Source organism: Salmo trutta, chromosome 22 (genome assembly GCF_901001165.1).
Source record: "Salmo trutta chromosome 22, fSalTru1.1, whole genome shotgun sequence".
NCBI lineage: Eukaryota > Metazoa > Chordata > Actinopteri > Salmoniformes > Salmonidae > Salmo > Salmo trutta.
Genome location: NC_042978.1, coordinates 33,441,434 through 33,461,220, shown reverse-complemented (window position 1 = coordinate 33,461,220; position 19,787 = coordinate 33,441,434). Strand labels below are relative to the sequence as shown.

At 44.5% G+C, this 19,787-nt stretch overlaps 1 protein-coding gene across 2 annotated transcripts; it reads left to right on the top strand.

The window, feature by feature from the left end:
* Window positions 1–19,528, top strand: LOC115158613 (BTB/POZ domain-containing protein KCTD1-like). Of its 2 annotated transcripts, none has more exons than XM_029707777.1 (5): window positions 1–73; window positions 15,347–15,540; window positions 15,744–15,888; window positions 16,062–16,367; window positions 18,497–19,528. In XM_029707777.1, exons 1-5 carry the CDS (start codon window positions 65–67, stop codon window positions 18,656–18,658), a joined length of 816 nt encoding a protein of 271 aa, XP_029563637.1. In that variant the 5' UTR covers window positions 1–64; the 3' UTR covers window positions 18,659–19,528. The 2 variants fall into 2 exon arrangements, with proteins under 2 accessions (XP_029563637.1, XP_029563636.1); XM_029707776.1 differs by lacking the exon at window positions 1–73 and adding an exon at window positions 12,311–13,968.
* The last annotated feature ends 259 nt before the right edge of the window (window positions 19,529–19,787 follow it).

The following is a 19,787-nucleotide window of genomic DNA, read 5'->3' as shown; positions in this document are numbered from 1 at the left end:
GTAGCGTGCCGGGGAAGCAGCATATTGCCGTTTTTCAGAGAGAAAAGCCGATGATTGATGTCGGATGTTTCAGGTAAGAACTGTCTGAAATTTGGTTCGTTTTTAATTTCCTCGTAAAGATTATGGAGGTGGTTGGTGCGACTTATATGGGCGAGGGGAGCAGCACTGTTTTGCCCATGGGGTAGGATAGTGGACAAGCCACTTTACAGCCATTTTACAGTTTGCTGCTAAAATGATTAATCACCTGTGGTGAGGAAATTCTGATCTCTGTTAGTCTTGGAAGTTGTCGCTGTCCATGGTCCTGCACATGTAGAGTGTGTTGATGGCTTGTCAGGAGTAGCTGACCAGGGCAGTGCTGAATGGACAGCTCCCAGGTGTTCACCATGTGGGAATGCCCTATCATGGTCATACACCTTATTCAATTACAAAGTTAAATATGGAAATAGATTAATGACAATATTCTGTTGTTATACTGCAGTTCTATTGTTCCTAGTAAGAATCTCATCATACTTACATGTTTCATATTTCCCCACACTCTGGGACGCTGTGTGTGTGTGTGTGTGTTGTTGTTGTGCTTACTTGTGTGCAGCTTGCGTGCGTGAGTGTGTGCAGATAGTGGAGCAGACACAGTGTATAGGATGTGCAGTCAGCCCTGAGCCATCCAGTTGTTTGGCATGTCATTAATAATGGATCCTAGAACTCATTAAAGCTGAAGTGACAGCTTGCTATTTACGCTGGCTGGCAGGGAGAGAAATATGCTTCTAGATGTACATTCCAAAGCATGTCTGTTCTCCTGCTGTTCATACCTTTTCAGAATAATTAAATGTTTAAGGAGGATAAAATACCAAATATATGATCAGAAAGTATATATGAGATTGATAGAGAGTAGGTAAGACATTAAAGACATGCTCCGGAACTTTGGCGACTAAGTATTTTTTTACCTCCTGATGCACACACAGCAGAGCGAGCGAGAGAGAGCAATGACGTGGTGAACATATCTGCACGTGTGTGACTTTTAAGAAGCAATTTCCGGGGACCACTTTTGGCTTGTGAGCGCTTTCAGAACTACTGGCTAAAAAAGTATACAAAAGTACCAGGGGATCTCATTAAAGGTGTTATGGTGTAGGCCTACTTCAGATGTGGTTATTACACTATTGTAAAGTCTTTACACTGTGAATGATTGTGCAGTTGTGTAGGTACTTTTTGTTATGTTAATTATATTGTGTATGTAAGGGATGGTGTACTACTGGCTGTGTAATCTAGTCTTTAAGGATTTCCTACATTCTTTCTTGTGACAAGCATTGCTCTGATAGGCATTGTATGTGTGCAAATGGAGTTTCTGAATTAGTGTGTGTGGGTTTAGTGTGTTGTTTGATATAGTGGGCATGTTTACATGGTGTTGCAGGTTTCTCCCGCGAGACAGACAGATAAACAGAGCGTTTGTCCCTGACTGTGATCTCATTAGAGACTACTGCTGGGAAGACTGGTTGTAGTCAATAGCGAGTGTGAAGGGCAGGTGTAATGTGAGCACTTTCTGTTTATATAAGAGCACACACGTACACACGCGCACACACACACTCATAAATATGCACACAATGAAACAATTTATATACACACACACTTTCACACACAAACATGTCCACACAAACACACACATCCCTCTTTCATGCCAGCCCTATGCTGAGGGAGCATCTCTATCTAATGCATGGTGTTCATTTTGTAGGTTTTGACAAGGTGCCTCAGAGAGAGCGAGAGAGCTTTGTTCTTTGTGTAAGTGATTTTTCTTCTACAACTTCTCCCTATCTCTGCAGATTAGTCAGGGAGTAAATTACCTACCTGCACACAAAAAAAGCGCAATCCTACACACTTTGCTGCCACGCGGAACACAGATATCCTTTTGAAGAGCGGCCATGTTATTCCCCGGAGCCCCCAAGGCTCTCCTGACATGCGAATCATCATAAAATTAAATGTAAAACTCTAATATGTATTCTGGGGCCCTTCTCTTATCAGCAACTGCACAAGCGGCATATAAATCAGGCTGGGATCAGACGCCACAGCAAAGGTCTCCACTTAAAGGCCTGGCTAATTGCTAATTGGGTACGGGGGTGCAAAACGAGGCGTGGGTGTTTTTTCCAAATGTCTCAGCCTTCCTTCCTGGTGATATGCCTTGAAGGCTGAGACACGGTCAGAGACAAAAGACACTGCTTCAGTTAAGCAAAGAGGTTTCAGAAAGGAAGGTTTCACTTTGGCTGTTTCTGTAGGGCTGTGTTTGCTTGTTGGTTGCTCCTTTCTGTACTGGACCTAGATTAATCTTAATATTTGACCCCCCCCAAAAAAAAAAAATCAAAGGAAAAAGTCAATTAAAAGTGATTTTCAGTCCCTCAACGTGTGCAGGTTTAGGATCAAGGTATTTCATATTAATTTCCTCACATATCTAACATTCTGACACATTCACATCACACTCACTCAGAAAATCTGGTTATATTGCTATGTTCTACTCTCTGCACTGCTGTGATGGATTGAAGTGGATCACACTGCTTTTTCCATTGTAATAAATGTCATTAACACACTCCCCATAGATACACACTGTCGGATCTGTCTGACAGACGATTTCCATTACTGCCACCTAATTACCCACGACATTACCCACGACATCCAGCACTGACATATAGCAGCAGAGATAAACAGGCTGCCTGAGATTTGTTCACTATCATATTACATTTGATTTTAAATGACAGCTCTGTTAGTTAGGCACTTGGCTTCTCACATGTCCTCCCATTTTGTTACTCTGAGTAAAGTTAGGGAAGAAGGTCTTTAACATTACAACTCTCCACATCTATCTCCTTAGGGTAAAGTCAGGGAAATGTTAACTGTACGTCTATATGAACCCTAAATTGGCAGCATAAGTTTATGAACTCCCACAAGGGCAACATACAGTACAGTGAGCTCCAAAAACATTGGGAGAGGGACACGTTTTTTGTTGTTGTTTTGGCTCTGTACTCCAGCACTTTGGATTTGAAATGATACAATGACTATGAGGTTAAAGTGCAGACTGTTAATTTGAGGGTATTTTCATCCCTATGGGGTGAACCGTTTAGAAATTACAGCACTTTTTGTACATAGTCCCCCCATTTTAGGGGACCAAAAGTATTGGGACAAATTCACTTATATGTGTATTAAAGTAGTGAAAAGCTTCTTGGATGTATTTGCTGTTTGTTTTGGTTGTGTTTCCAATTATTTTGTGCCCAATAGAAATTAATGGTAAATTATGTATTGTGTCATTTTGGAGTTGTTTTAATTATAAATAAGAATAAAATATATGTTTCTAAACACTTGTATATTAATGTGGACGCTACCATGATTACGGATAATCCTGAGTGAATCGTGAATAAAGATGAGTGAGAAAGTTAGAGGCAGAAATATTATACCCCCCCAAAAATGCTAAATTCCCCGGTTATCATAGCCGTGGGAAGTAAGGGTGCTGAGGGTGCTGCATCACCCCCTGATAAATCAGAATAAAAAAATATATATACAGTACCAGTCAAAAGTCATTCAAGGGTTTTAATAGTAGAATAATAGTAAAGACATCAAAACTATGAAATAACACATATGGAGTCATGTAGTAAGCAAAAATGTGTTAAGCAAATCAAAATATATTTTAGATTTTTCAAAGTAGACATCTTTTGCCTTGATAACAGCTTTGCACACTCTTGCTTCATGTTTTTTTAGAGAACCTTAGGAAAGGGTTCTTTATAACACCATACAGGTTCCATTAAGCAGATGTCACAAAGTGCTTATACAGAAACCCAGCCTAAAACTCCAAAGAGCAAGCAATGCAGAAGTACGGTAGCTAGGAAAAACTCCCTAGAGAGGCAGGAACCTAGAGAGGAACCAGGCTCTGAGGGGTTGCCAGCTGTGCCGGGTGGAGATTGTAAGGGTACATGGCCATTAAGGCCAAATCATTCTTCAAGATATTCAAACGTTCACATACGACCAGCAGGTCAAATAGTAATCACAGTGGTTATATAGGGTACAACAGGTCAGCACCACAGTAGTTAATGTCAGTTGGCGTTTCATAGCCAAGCATTCAGAGGTTGAGACTGAGTGTGAGACAGAGAGACAGAGAGACAGAGAGATCACACATGATGCCAGAAAAGACAGGATAATTACACCAGATAGGAAAGATCCTAGCCACATACACTATTGCAGTATAGATACTAGGGACTGAGACGGGGGGGGGGGGGGGGGTTGGAGAACACCCGGACAGGGCCAAACAGGCATGATATAACCCCAATCACTTTGCCAAAGCACAGACCCCACACCAAAGGGATATCAATAGAGCACTAACTTACTACCCTGAGACAAGGTTGAGTATAGCCCATGAAGATCACCCCCACTGCACAGGCCGGAAGGGGTGCAAAACCAGACAGAAAGATCACGTCAGTGACTCAACCCACTCAAGTCAAGTATAGCGGAAAAAAAGCCTGGCATGACATGATGCACCCCTCCTAAGGATGGCATGGGAGAGCGCGAGTAAGCCAGTGACTCAGCCCCCATAACAGGGTCAGAGGCAGAGAATCACAGCAGAGAGAGGGGAGCCAGACAGACAGAGACAGCAAGGGGGGTTCGTCACTCCAGTGCCTTGCCATTCACCTTCGCACCCCTGGGCCAGACTACACTCAATCATAGGACCTACTGAAGAGATGAGTCATTCGGAAACATTGTGTTTCCAAATGACATCACCAAGAGGTAGCATATAGGGTGAGAACAATAGTGGTCCCAGAACAGAACCTTGAGGACCGGCGAAACTTACCATCGATTTGTCAGAGGACAAACCATCCACAGAGACGAACAGATATCTTTTCAACAGTTGAGATCTAAACCAGGCAAGAACTTGCCTGCGTAGACCAATTAGCATAGAATCGTCTAGAATGTCATTGTATACTGTAGCGTTAAGATTTCCCTTCACTGGAAATAAGAGGCCTAGTCCAATCCATGAAAAACAGCCCCAGACCATTATTCCTCCTCCACCAAACTTTACAGTTGGCGTTATGCATTGGGGCAGGTAGCGTTCTCCTGGCATCCGCCAATGTAATAAGGGTCGTCTAAAGGAGACCAAAATGCGGCGTGAAGTGCTCATATTACCTTTAATGAAAACACTTTGCAAAATAACAAAACGACCAACAACAGTCCCGTCAGGTACAAACAACAAAATGGAAAACAACCACCCACAAAACCCCATGAAAAACAGGCTGCCTAAGTATGGCTTCCAATCAGAGACAATGAAAAACACCTGCCTCTGATTGGAAACCATACCCGGCACCAACATAGAAAATACAACATAGAACGACAATCTAGACAACCCACATAGAAAACAGAAAACCCAAAATACATAGACAAAAACATCCCCCTGTCATGCCCTGACCAATCTACTATGGAAAAATGACCTCATACTAAGGTCAGAACGTGACAGTACCCCCCCCCCAAAGGTGCAAACTCCGACTGCACCTAAACCAAAAAAAACAACAACAACCCCAAACACAAAGGGAGGGCAGGGAGGGTGACAACAGTCTATGGCGGCTCATATGCGACACCCAGAACCTTCCTCTTCTCCCGATCCTCCAGCAACGGAGGTGGCTCTGGCTCAGGGCGAAATCTCCATTCCGCCCGTAGATTCCTCTGCTTCTGTAACATAAGCCTGTAGATCATTATTGGAGGAATCGGATTGTAGATCCCTACCGGAATCCCTGTGCTGTAGACCACTACTGGAGGTTCCGACCTCTAAGCTGCCGCTGGAGGCTCCGGGCCGTGGACCGCCGCTGGAGGCTCCGGGCCGCGGACCTCCGCTGGAGGCTTCGGGCTGAGGAGCATCGCTGGCAGCTCCGGGCTGAGGAGCGTCGCCGGAGGCTCCGGGCTGAGAAGTGTTGCCGGAGGCTCCGGACGGAACAGCGTCGCCGGAGGCTCCGGACTAGGAGGAGTTATCATCGGTTCCGGACTTATGACCGTTGCTACTGACTCCATGCCATGGATCATTTCAATAGGTTCCTCGCCAAGGATCATCCTTACGGGCGTCGGACCATCGACTATCACTGGAGGCTTTTTACGAGGAGCAGGAATCGGTCTCACCGGACTGGGGAGACACACTAAGGGCCGAGTGCTCACAGCAGGCACTGGCCGTACCGGGTTATGGACACGCACTAAAGGAAGAGTGCGAGTAACAGGCACAGGACATACTGTGCTGCGGAGGCGCACTGGAGAGAGAGTGCGAAAGGCAGGCACATGCTCGCTACAAAAAGCACGAGTAGTTGACTCAGGCCTCAACCCTTGCCCAGACAAACTACTCGTGTGCCCCCACAAAAAAATAATTTTGGGGCTGCCTCCCGTTTCTTCCAGGTAAGTTCCGAAATCTCTCGATTACCTGGCCCCAAGTCCAGTTTCTCCTTTCCCACCATTCTTCCACTGACCAGGTGTCCATATCTACCCAGGCACACCGCTTGATCCAATCATGGTGGGTGGTTCTGTAATAAGGGTCGTCTAAAGGAGACCGAAATGTGGCGTGTGAAGTGCTCATATTACTTTTAATGAAAACACTTTGCAAAATAACAAAACGACCAACAACAGTCCCGTCAGGTACAAACAACGAAACGGAAAACAACCACCCACAAAACCCCATGAAAAACAGGCTGCCTAAGTATGGCTTCCAATCAGAGACAATGAAAAACACCTGCCTCTGATTGGAAACCATACCCGGCACCAACATAGAAAATACAACATAGAACGACAATCTAGACAACCCACATAGAAAACAGAAAACCCAAAATACATAGACAAAAACACCCCCCTGTCATGCCCTGACCAATCTACTATGGAAAAATGACCTCATACTAAGGTCAGAACGTGACAGCCAAACCCAGACTCGTCCATCGGACTGCCACATGGTGATGCATGATTCAGCACTCCAGAGAATGCATTTCCACTCCTCCAGAGTCCAATAGCGGCAAGCATTACACCACTCCAGCCGATGCTTGGCATTGCTCATGCAGATCTTAGGCTTGTGTGTGGCTTCTCGGCCATGGAAACCCATTTCATGACACTCCCAACAAACAGTTATTGTGCTGACGTTGCTTCTAGAGGCAGTTTGGAACTCGGTAGTGAGTGCTGCAACAGAGGGCAGATGATTTTTACACACTACACGCTTCAGCGGTCCCGTTCTGTGAGCTTATGTGGCCTACCACTTCACGGCTGAGCCGATGTTGCTCCTAGATGTTTTCACTTCACAATAACCGCACTTACAGTTGACCGGGGCAGCTCTAGCAGGACAGAAATTTGACAAACTGACTTGTTGGAAAGGTGGCATTCTATGATGGCGCCAGATTGAAAGTCACTGAGCTCTTCAGTAAAGCCATTCTACTGCCAATGTTTGTCTATGGAGATTGGATGGCTGTGTGCTCAATTGTATAAACCGGTCAGCAACGGGTGTGGCTGAATTAGCCAAATTCACTAATTTGAAGGGGTGTCCATATACTTTTGTATATATAGTGTAGCTCTTTCAATAGTTTAGTTGGAATAGGGTCCAGTAGACAGCTGAAAGATTTAGATACCTTGACTATTTTAGTGAATTTGTTGAGCAATACAAGTTTTAAAAAACTTGAGCGTCTCCATTGAGCCATGGTCCTGGCAGTTCTGTGCAGAATCAGGACAACTGAGTTTTGGAGAAATATGCATATTCAAAGAGGTGTCCGTAATTAGTTTTCTAATGATCATGATCTTTTCATCGAAGAAGTTCATGAATTCACCACTGCTGAAGTAAAGGCTATCTTAACTTGGGGAATGCTGCTTTTTAGTTAGCTTTGCGACAGGATCAAAACATTTATTTGGGATTGTTTTTATTATCCTCAATCAGGTTGGAAAAGTAGGCTGATATTTGGCACTATATAGAACCACTTGTTTTTAGTTTGTAGAGTCCTTAGAAGCTGTAATTGCAGAAGAGTATGGAGGACATAATTAACCTAAGCTAAGGTGGCATCATAACTATGAACCTACACAAGAGCAGCATAAGAAGTATATGAACCCTCACAAGGGCAACATAGCTAACCTATGAGCCTTTATAAGAGCTCATACAGTCCCTATAAGCTGTAATGGGAGAGTGCATTGTATGGAGGACACCCTGTAGCCTATCAGGCTGTATAAGGCTGCATCAAGGTCATGGATGCCCAGGGGAGGAGCAGTACTCTTAGCCTGGAGGTACAGCAGGGTGATGAGGTTCTATATTAAGAGGAATATAATATCATTGCTTTGCACTTCTGAGGCAGTGGCATGTATGCTCAAATCAATGCACAAGTCTAACAACAGACTTCACACACAGTGGCTTGCGAAAGTATTCCCCCCCTTGGCATTTTTCCTATTTTGTTGCCTTACAACCTGGAATTAAAATAGATTTTTGGGGGGTTTGTATCATTTGACTTACACAACATGCCTACCATTTTGAAGATGCAAAATAGTTTTATTGTGAAACAAAAGAGAAATAACACAAAAAAAATGGAAAACTTGAGCGTGCATAACGATTCACCCCCCCCCCCCCCCCCCCCCCCCCCCACACACACAAAGTCAATACTTTGTAGAGCCACCTTTTGCAGCAATTACAGCTGCAAGTATCTTGGGGTATGTCTCTATAAGCTTGGCACATCTAGCCACTGGGATTTTTACCCATTCTTCAAGGAAAAACTGCTCCTGCTCCTTCAAGTCGGATGGGTTCCGCTGGTGTACAGCAATCTTTAAGTCATACCACAGATTCTCCATTGGATTGAGGTCTGCGCTTTGACTAGGCCATTCCAAGACATTTAAAATGTTTCCCCTTAAACCACTCGAGTGTTACTTTAGCAGTATGCTGAGGGTCATTGTCCTGCTGGAAGGTGAACCTCTGTCCCAGTCTCAAATCTCTGGAAGACAAACAGGTTTCCCTCAAGAATTTCCTTGTATTGAGCACCATCCATCATTCCTTCAATTCTGACCAGTTTCCCAGTCCCTGCCGATGAAAAAATGGATGGTGTTCTCGGGGTGATGAGAGGTGTTTGGTTTGTGACAGACATAGCGTTTTCCTTGATGGCCAAAAAGCACAATTTTAGTCTCATCTGACCAGAGTACCTTCTTACATATGTTTGGGGAGTCTCCCACATGCCTTTTGGTGAACACCAAACATGTTTACTTATTTTTTCTTTAAGCAATGGCTTTGTTTCTGGCCACTCTTCCGTAAAGCCCAGCTCTGTGGAATGTACAACTTAAATTGGTCCTATGGACAGATACTCCAATCTCCACTGTGGAGCTTTGCAGCTCTTTCAGGGTTATCTTTGGTCTCTTTGTTGCCTCTCTGATTAATGCCCTCCTTGCCTGGTCCGTGAGTTTTGGTGGACGGCCCTCTCTTGGCAGATTTGTTGTGGTGCCATATTCTTTCCATTTTTATAATGGATTTAAATGGTGCTCAGTGGGATGTTCAAAGTTTTGGATATTTTGTTATAACCCAACACTGATCTGTACTTCTCAACAACTTTGTCCCGGACCTGTTTGGAGAGCTCCTTGGCCTTCATGGTGCCACTTGCTTGGTGGTGCCCCTTGCTTAGTGGTGTTGCAGACTCTGGGGCCTTTCAGAACAGGTGTATATATTATATATTCTGAGATTGTGTGACACTTAGATTGCACACAGGTGGACTTTATTTAACTAATTACGTGACTTCTGAAGGTAATTGGTTGCACCAGATCTTATTTAGGGGCTTCATAGCAAAGGGGTGAATACACGCGCACGCACCACTTTTCCGTTTTAAATATTTAGGAATTTTTTGAAACAAGTTATTTTTGTCACTTCAATTGACCAATTTAGACTATTTTGTGTATGTCCGTCACATGAAATCCAAATAAAAATCCATTTAAATTACAGGTTGTAACTAGAGGTTGACCGATTATGATTTTTCAACGCCGATACCGATTATTGGAGGCCCAAAAAAGGTCGGTACCGATTAATCGGCCAATTTTTATTTATTTGTAATAATGACAATTACAACAATACTGAATCAACACTTATTTTAACTTAATATAATACATCAATAAAATCAATTTAGCCTCAAATAAATAATGAAACATGTTCAATTTGGTTTAAATAATGCAAAAACAAAGTGTTGGAGAAGAAAGTAAAAGGGCAATATGTGCCATGTAAGAAAGCGTTTAAGTGCCTTGCTCAGAACATGGGAACATATGAAAGCTCGTGGTTCCTTTTAACATGAGTCTTCAATATTCCCAGGTATGAAGTTTTAGGTTGTAGTTATTATAGGAATTATAGGACTATTTCTCTCTATACGATTTGTATTTCATATACCTTTGACTATTGGATGTTCTTATAGGCACTTTAGTATTGCCAGTGTAAGAGTATAGCTTCCGTCCCTCTCCTCGCTCCTCCTACCTGGGCTTGAACCAGGAACACATCGACAACAGCCACCCTCGAAGCAGCGTTACCCATGCAGAGCAAGGGGAACAACTACTCCAAGTCTCAGAGCGAGTGACATTTGAAACGCTATTAGCGCACACCCCACTAACTTGCTAGCCATTTCACATTGGTTACACCAGCCTAATCTTTGGAGTTGATAGGCTTGAAGTCATAAACAGCGCAATGCTTGAAGGATTGTGAAGAGCTGCTGGCAAAACGCACAAAAGTGCTGTTTGAATGAATGCTTACGAGCCTGCTGGTGCCTACCACCGCTCAGTCAGACGGCTCTATCAAATCAGACTTAATTATAATATAATAAACACACAAAAATACGAGCCTTAGGTCATTAATATGGTTGAATCTGGAAACTATCATCTCAAAAACAAAATGTTTTTTCTTTAAGTGAAATACAGAAATGTTCCGTATTTTATCTAAAGGGTTGCATCCCTAAGTCTAAATATTCCTGTTAAATTGCACAACCTTCAATGTTATGTCATAATTACGTAAAATTCTGGCAAATTAGTTCGCAACGAGCCAGGCGGCCCAAACTGTTGCATATACCCTGACTCTGCGTGCAATGAACGCAAGAGAAGAAGTGACACAATTTCACCTGGTTAATATTGCCTGCTAACCAGGATTTCTTTTAGCTAAATATGCAGATTTAAAAATATATACTTCTGTGTATTGATTTTAAGAAAGGCATTGATGTTTATGGTTAGGTACAGTTGTGCAACGATTGTGCTTTTTTTGCAAATGAGCTTTTGTTAAATCATCCCCCGTTTGGCGAAGTTGGCTGTCTTTGTTAGGAAGAAATAGTCTTCACATTGCATATACCCTGACTCTGTTGCAAGAGGTGACATTTTCCCTAGTTAAAAGAAATTCATGTTAGCAGGCAATATTAACTAAATATGCAGGTTTAAAAAATATATACTTGTGTATTGATTTTAATTAAAATAATTGATTTTAAATAAAAGGTGTAAAAAATATTTCTCTTTTATTTATTTATTAAAATCGGCAAATCGGTGTCCAAAAATACCGATTACCGATTGTTATGAAAACTTGAAATCGGTCCTAATTAATCAGCCATTCCGATTAATCGGTCGACCTCTAGTTGTAACGCAACAAAGTAGGAAAAATGCCAAGGGGGATGAATACTTTTGCAAGGCACTGTAGTGCTCAGATAGAGTACAGTGTATGACAACCAGGAAAGTACTGAATGTTCACTGTTAAAGAGTTTATATTAGGACTGTCAAACAATGAAAAAATGTCAGAGTAAATTGCAGGATTTGCTCAAATTGAGCTGTAATTTAAGAATTTTTTTATTCAAAAACCATTACAAGAATATTGATTTTGTCCAAAGTAAAGGTAAACAAAATCTGGTAAATTTATAAAGCACACTCTAACATCAATAACTTGTTTTTGACATTGCATTGTAGTTTTAAGCTGTATAAAATATGTATTTTGGATGTTTTCAGTGTATTTTGAACACTTCCAGATAATGGGATTAATTGTGATAAAAAAAAACGTAAATTAACTGATTCATTCTGACAGCCCTAGTTTAGAATTTTTCCCAAGAAACCTCGCCGACCCTGGCCTGTGTCATGTGCAGGGAAAGGTGTGTGTGTGTTTTTGTGTGTATATCAGGTATTGCCTTATCAAATGCAGCAGTTACTTCAATTAAAGAGACATGAAACCCTGTTACATATTCGTGCTGCATGTGAGTGGTCCAATATCCAGTCCAATACTGCAGCTTTTTTTGTGAGCGCGCTCCATTTACCCACTCGCTCGCTCCCTGCACCTTTAAGAGCGCGTGCCTAGCTGAAGGTCACTAAACAGTAACACAAAGCTCTCTCAGCTCTGCGGTCCAATATAGCGCATGCGCTCTGCCTGGGGACTGCTACACAGACTGCAATATGGCGAGAATGCCTGGCAGCGCAGACTGCTCTAGCGACACGGCGGGGACAGAGCGGGAGGAGCACATGAGCTGCCCAGAGACTGAGAGGAGCGGAGACGAGGCGGAAGATGAGATCCAGGAGGTGCAGATCACCGGCGAGGAGGAGGGGGAGTACGAGGAGGATGTCGAGCTGGAGTGGGAGGCAGAATGTGTGGACCCCGGCAGCTGCTCGGTTATGGAGACAGAAGCGGTCCTTATGCGCAGTACGGACCAGTGCAGCGGGTTGGGACCGGGAGCGGGGGCGGACCCCGGACTGTTCCACATACCCGGACTGGACTCAGATCCGGAGGGAGACCTGCAGCGGTCTGACCGCTCCAGACTGAGCGAGAACACTCGCCTGGCTACTAGGTACGCAGTCAGGATCTTCCGGGAGTACCTGAGTGAGAAAGCCCAAAGTCCTGACTTTGAAACTCTGGACAAGGAAGCGCTGTGCGCGGTCCTGCGCTCCTTCTACGCGGAGGCTCGATCGAAGAGCGGCCAGCTCTACAGCAAGTCCTCTCTCATCAGCATCCGGAGTTCTCTGAACCGCTACCTGAATGAGCCGCCTTACTGTCGCACCCTGGACCTCACCAAGGACCCAGAACTGCGCAGCGCCAACCTGACACTGGCCGCAGTCATCAGAAAGCTGGAGGAGCAAGGTGCCGGTCCCGTTGTGCAAAAACAGGCTATTACGCGGGCGGACCTGAGAAAACTCTACACCTCTAGTGTGTTTAACACTGATACGCCGTTCGGGCTTCTCAACAAAGTGTGGTTCGAGACATGCATGTATTTCTGCACAAGGGGGAGAGAGAATCAGCGCGAGCTGGAGGAGGATTCATTCGGGCTAGCCATAGACGAGGATGGGAGAAAGTTTATCTATTTCAAAGCGCTGGGGCCGTATCACAAGTCTCGTTCCGCGTCCTGGACTAAAAAAAGACCAGACACGGATGATGATACTCTGCCGCGCATGTATGAGACGGCCACGGAGTTTTGTCCGTATGCCAGCTTTGTGAAGTATGTCTCGAAACGGAACCCTCTGTGCAAAGCGTTCTTCCAGCGCCCGCGAGACCACTGCTGCTTAAGCGACATGACATGGTACGAGAACAAAGCAATCGGTAAAAACCTGCTGGGCACGAGGATGCAGATGCTGTCGCGTGCTGCCAAGCTTTCAAAGACCTACACCAACCACTGCATCGGCGCCGTCTCCATAGCAACGCTCAACAGCATCGCCGGTATCGGGTCAAAGTCAATTTCGCTTCACGTTGCCTCGGAAACGGTCAATGGTGGCGCACAGTCTTATCTCCAGCTCGTGATCCCATATAGCCGACAGGTCACGGACGCAGTGGAACTGAAGCCGCAGAGAACGACAAGGAAATCTCGTTCTCACTGCCCCGGCGACGTCTCTGAACCTCCGTCACCTAAGAAGCTCTGTGTGCGTTCCACGGAACGCGGAGAGTCCCAGGTGGTCATAGTGGACGGTACCGAGCCCGTGGACACCCAATCCCCGGAGCCCCACGGTCAGCCGCCCGCTCCTTTACCAGCTGGCGTGGTAGCAGCGCAGGTAACACAGTTTCACACTCTGCACCAACACAGGTTTTTAATTGAAATTTAATGTAGAATAACCTTACTAGTCTCCAAAGCATCCACAGATTATGCATAAATGTAACGATTTAAATAATTGTCCATTTACTGTGGAAGTATTGACCAGTAAGATCTTTGTGTTTGTACTGTTTAGGAGTGAGTTCTGTCATTGGGTGTTCTAGGTGCTTTAGTAAAGAGGTCATGAACATTGTGTTAGCGTCCCAAATGGCACCTTATTCCCTATATAGTGCACAATTTGTTTACCAGAGCCCTAAGGACACTGGTTAAAAGCAGTTCATTGTATATATAGAGGTTAGGGTGCCATTTGGGACAAGACTGTGAGTGCAGAGTAGAGGACACATGAGTGAGTTCTCTCTGGGACTTTGTCTATTGCTATGGGTGATGGCGCCCCAGGCTCACAATTACCCACCATGCACCACAGTGGAGCCCGCAGGGGGAGAGCCAGAGCGTGCAAGCTCACACACACACACATTTATTTTATACCCATTTGCCTAAAGCTCACATTTTCCTGAGACACAGGCACTATAATGAACAATAGAACGACAGGCTGTCTCATCTTTCCCCTAATGACAACAACATGGTTTTTGTGTGTGTGTGTGTGTGTGAGTGTGTGTGTGAATGTGCATGTGTGCATATGTGAGTGTGTGTGTATATCCAGTATCATAATGAGTTGAATGTTTTTGCGTCGTTCCTCTTAGAAGAGCCTGCCTGTCGTGACCCTAGAGAGATGCACATGTCTGCTGCAGCACTGACAGCTCTGCTCATCTGTTTTCTGCCTTATCAGCTATACATCTATCCATCTCACTATTTACCCGTTTCTCAGCTTTAAGAGGCAGACTGCCTTCGGCCATGGCTGTCTTTCTCCCTCACTGCACTTACCACAGTGAATGCTGACCAGTAGACTTTATAGCTTGTCAGTTTTTCAGCAGTGAAAACTTACTTGAAGCATTTCCAACTTACTTGAAGCATTTCCAAGGTGTTTAAAACCTTCTTCTCAACAGGAATGTCCTCACCTGTCACCTGTATAGCAGAGCAGAAGAGGAGACAGAGTCATATCTGTCTCTGAGTTTCTTTAACAACTCAGCCCGCTCCACTGTCCTTAGTTAGCCCTGACAGACAGACACTGAAAAGGGCAAAAACCACTCTGTCATGTAGTGCATCATGAGTTAATTGTACTCAAAACATTGACGGAGTATGAATGAAGTCCCAGTCTACAACTCTTTACTAGTGTCCTGTCTCTACTTAGTCACTCAGGGAATGACTGTGTGCTATGTTCACACACAATATCTGTGACAAATTTCAGTTGGACATTTGTGTATTTTCTTCTTCTCTCCCAGGATAGCCGTAATAGCAGCATGGCCAGCCGGCCACTGGTCTCCCAGTCCCCTGCCTCTCCGCTGGGCTCAGGGGGTATTGGGGGCATCCCCACCCCCGCCCAGCTCACCAAAACCAACGCCCCTGTACACATAGACGTAGGAGGTCACATGTACACCAGCAGCCTGGCTACACTGACCAAGTACCCAGAGTCACGGTAAGACTCGCACACACATAGCGTGTTTGAGATTTACTACATTGAAGTGGAATGCAGTCACTGATCTACAAATGACCTTGCATCCCAAATAACTACTCATTATGTGATCAAGATTAGCAATTCTACACTTGGCCTTGCTCAAACTGATCCACTCAAACATGTACACTCTGATGATGATCCCACTGATATCCCCTTCCCCCCAGGATTGGTCGTCTGTTCAACGGGACAGAGCCCATAGTGCTGGACAGTCTGAAGCAGCACTACTTCATAGACCGAGACGGTCACATGTTCCGCTACATCCTCAACTTCCTGCGGACGGCCAAACTGCTCGTCCCTGACGACTTCAAAGTGAGTTTATCTGACCCTGCACTCAGGCCTGGAAAACCTTGTCTGTAATTGCACACTTATAACATATATTGTGAAGCTTTGTGGGATACATTTTCTTTTTAAGAATCTGATGATCGTTGTGTTTGTGTGTATGTATATGTCTGTGTACATTTGTGTGTGTGTGTGTGTTACAGGAGTACTCTTTACTCTATGAGGAGGCCAGGTTCTTCCAGCTATCTCCACTACAAGCAGAATTAGAACGCTGGAGGAGCGAGCGCGAGGCCAGGAAGGCGTGGCGTGTGTGTGAGTGTGTGGTGGTGCGTGTAGCTCCAGAGCTGGGGGAGAGGATCACTCTAAGTGGGGACAGGGCTCTGATCGAGGAGGTGTTTCCAGAGGTCGGGGACGTCATGTGTAACTCTCTGAACGCAGGCTGGAATCATGACTCTACCCACGTCATACGCTTCCCACTCAACGGATACTGTCACCTCAACTCTGTACAGGTAACATGACAGACACTACCCTTTTCACTGCATAGAATAACCATGAAAATACCCTACAACAACCCAAAATACTAAGTTAACAGATAACGTCCCCTGAACTCACAACAAATAAGGTCACCTCAACTCATAACATCACATCAACCCACCTCAACTCTGTACAGGTAACATCCCACTAACTAGTACCCATGGCACAAGCATAGAATAACCTCAGAGGGCCAGACCAGCCAGAGAAAGAGACACTAATCCTGTTTAGATATGAAACATGTGGCCATTGGCTACTGGGTCTGCTGGTTGCAACACTCACTACAGAGATCCAAACTGCCTCTGGAAGGAACGTCAACACAAGAACGGTTCATCGGGATCTTCATGAAATGGGTTTCCATAGCCGAGTAGCCGCACACAAGCCTAAGATCACCATGTGCAATGCCAAGCCTTGGCTGGAGTGGTGTAAAGCTCGCTGCTATTGGAATCTGGAGCAGTGGAAACACATTCTCTGGAGTGATGAATCACGTTTCACCATTTGGCCGAAAGATGAATCTGGGTTTGGTGGATGCCAGGAGAACGCTACCTGCCCGACTGTATAGTGCCAACTGTAAAGTTCACTTCCAGTGAAGGGAAACCATAATGCTACAGCATACAATTACATTATAGATGATTATGTGCTTCCAACTTTGTGGGAACAGTTTGGGGAAAGCCCTTTCCTGTTTCAGCATGACAATACCCCTGTGCACAAAGCGAGGTCCATACAGAAATGGTCTGTCAAGATCGGTGTGGAAGAACTTGATTGGCCTGCACAAAGCCCTGACCCCAACCCCATTGAACACCTTTGGGATGAATTGGAACACCGACTGTGAGCCAGGCCTAATTGCCCAACATCAGTGCCCAACCTCACTAATGCTCTTGTGGCTGAATAGAAACAAGTCCCCACAGAAATATTCCAACATCTAGTAGAAAGCCTTCCCAGAACAGTGGAGGCTGTTAAAGCAACAAAGGTGGGACCAACTCCATATTAATGCCCATGATTTTGGAATGAGATGTTCGACAAGCAGGTGTCCACATACCTTTTGTCATGTAGAGTAGCTCCGTATAGCACTGCATTGACATGACTGGTTGATGGTAGGTGGGGGCAGGAGGTCCTGTATAAACACAAACTCACTTCCTTGGCAACTTCCTTTAAAACAGCTCTGCTATGCGAACGCCAAGAAGTATGTATGAATGCTCTGATCTCTGCGGAGGCCGCATCACAGTAAATGCTGTACGGCCACTGCAGATGTCGGTTTGACCATGCAGAGCCTTCCATGCAGAGAGAGAGAGGGAGTGGGATGGAGGCAGACAGAGGTTTCTAATTTAGCCTACTGCCTGCAACAAACAAAGAGAGGAGAGGGCGACAGAGCGAGACATCGAGGGAGGGAGGCAGACACAGGATAGAGGTACAGATGCTCCTTCAGTGTATACTAATGGAATGCCATCTTGCAGCTATCGAGAGAATGTCTGCATACAAAATGTCACCCTATTCACTATTTAGTGCACTACTTTTAACTAGGGCCCATTGTGCACTACATAGGGAATATGGTGCCATTTGGGATGCACATAATATTACACTAGAAAAAGGGTTTGCGTCTGTGTCTGCATATGCCAGTCCGTGTTTGTATGTGTGAGTTGTCGTGATAGAGGGAGTCCTCCTATCTGTCCCTGTGTTTTTATGTCAGGAAAGGACAGGGTGAGATGGCTGGCTCTTCTTTAGTCAGACTGAGAGATGAGTGAACTTGGGCCCTATGGGCACTATCTGTGCTATTGTTAGTAGCACATTTGCACATATTCACACATTGGTTCTCTTCCACAAACTGGAGTCCTGTATGACTGTGGTATGACTGGACCCTGAATCAGCCACTCTCTGAAATCACTTCTCTGTCCCTCGATCAACTGACCTTCCATACATACTGTATCAGACCACCAATTACCTGATTCATCATCTATTCTCTCTTTGTCAAACCCCAAATAATTGTTGTGAATGTGATTAAAACTTGAGATCTGAGTCTGTGTGTCTACCTGAGTGGTTATTCTGACCACAAGTGTGTGTGTACGGTGTCTAATGCATGTGTGTGTGTGTGTGTGTGTTTGTTTGACAGGTGTTGGAGAGGTTGCAGCAGAGAGGATTCGAGATAGCAGGGGCGTGTGGCGGGGGAGTAGACTCCTCCCAGTTCAGCGAGTACGTCCTACGCAGGGAGGGAAGTAGCAACGGACAGCGTGGCCACACCCTCATCCGCATAAAACAGGAAGCACTGGACTAAGCCCGACCCAGGTCAGATCAGAGGTCAGGGGTCAGTGGATAATTGGTCAGGAGAAACCAGAAAGCCACGCCTCCATCTCCAAAGGAACGCCAATAGTCGTTTTAGAATTTTGGGGACATAGGTATTGCCATGATGAAACGGTGATTGTACCTACACCAAAGGAGAGCAATAGAACTATGACCTCACCGCAATGAACTATAGAAGTCACTAACCAGGCGGTACACAGCTAATGACTGACCCCTCTGCCCATGAGCAGGGACCTATAGCATACAGAGAGAAGCAACACTAGCACCATCATTATACTACCCATGTTATTGTGTAGGATTATTCTGTTTTATAGTGTCATAATACTATGTGGATTCATTAAGATTCTTACAATAATGTAAATAATCATAGAATGGGATGAGGTCATGACAAACTCTGAAATGGAGAAACGGCACTGATGAAAATGGAAGATATGCAGCTGAATGTTAAAAAGCACAAGTGTCTGGGAAATCTAACCCAGCCTAAACTAAATAGATAAAATATATGGTTCTGTGAAGCTAAAGTTAATACGAGGAACTCATGGAAGTTTTATTTTTTAAGGACATTTTTATAAACCCAAAATATGGTTTTCACATGTTAAGTCTTAATCTTATGACAATGGAATTCTGAAGAGGTTCTTCAACATTTTATATTCATCACATTGATAAAAGAGATTTGTCTTGTCAGAGATTGAATTGTTGCATGTTTTATGCTGAGCATTAGAGCAGCAGAGAGGACTTGAGATCTGTATCAAAACTGTCTCTGTCACACTAAAGGAAATTTGATTTCATAAATGAATGGAAGAATGTACCAAAAGGATGTAAAAACATGTTTCATACAAAAAAAGTCTGCATGTGTGTGTGTCTATTAGTTATTCAGGAAACTGTAAATGAGAATATTCCCAAAATGTTCATTTTAGTTAGGCTAGTCTTTCTCTAGCAATCACAGATCAGATGACAAACCTACCATCACCGTAAAATTGAAACCGTAAAGTTAAGGGGGAGGTTTGCATTCATTTTAGGTGGCATGGTAAATATTCCACCTGCTTCAGAGTTTAGCAGAAAGTGGTTAATGAATATGTATAAGCAATGCATGAATATTAAGT

Excerpts from the sequence above, each read along its gene's own strand:
- LOC115158613 (XM_029707776.1), top strand. The coding sequence starts at position 12,388 with ATGGCGAGAATGCCTGGCAGCGCAGACTGCTCTAGCGACACGGCGGGG. Across the intron at positions 13,969-15,346 it reads CTGGCGTGGTAGCAGCGCAG|GATAGCCGTAATAGCAGCAT; the intron begins GTAACACAGTTT and ends CTTCTCTCCCAG. Across the intron at positions 15,889-16,061 it reads TCGTCCCTGACGACTTCAAA|GAGTACTCTTTACTCTATGA; the intron begins GTGAGTTTATCT and ends TGTGTGTTACAG.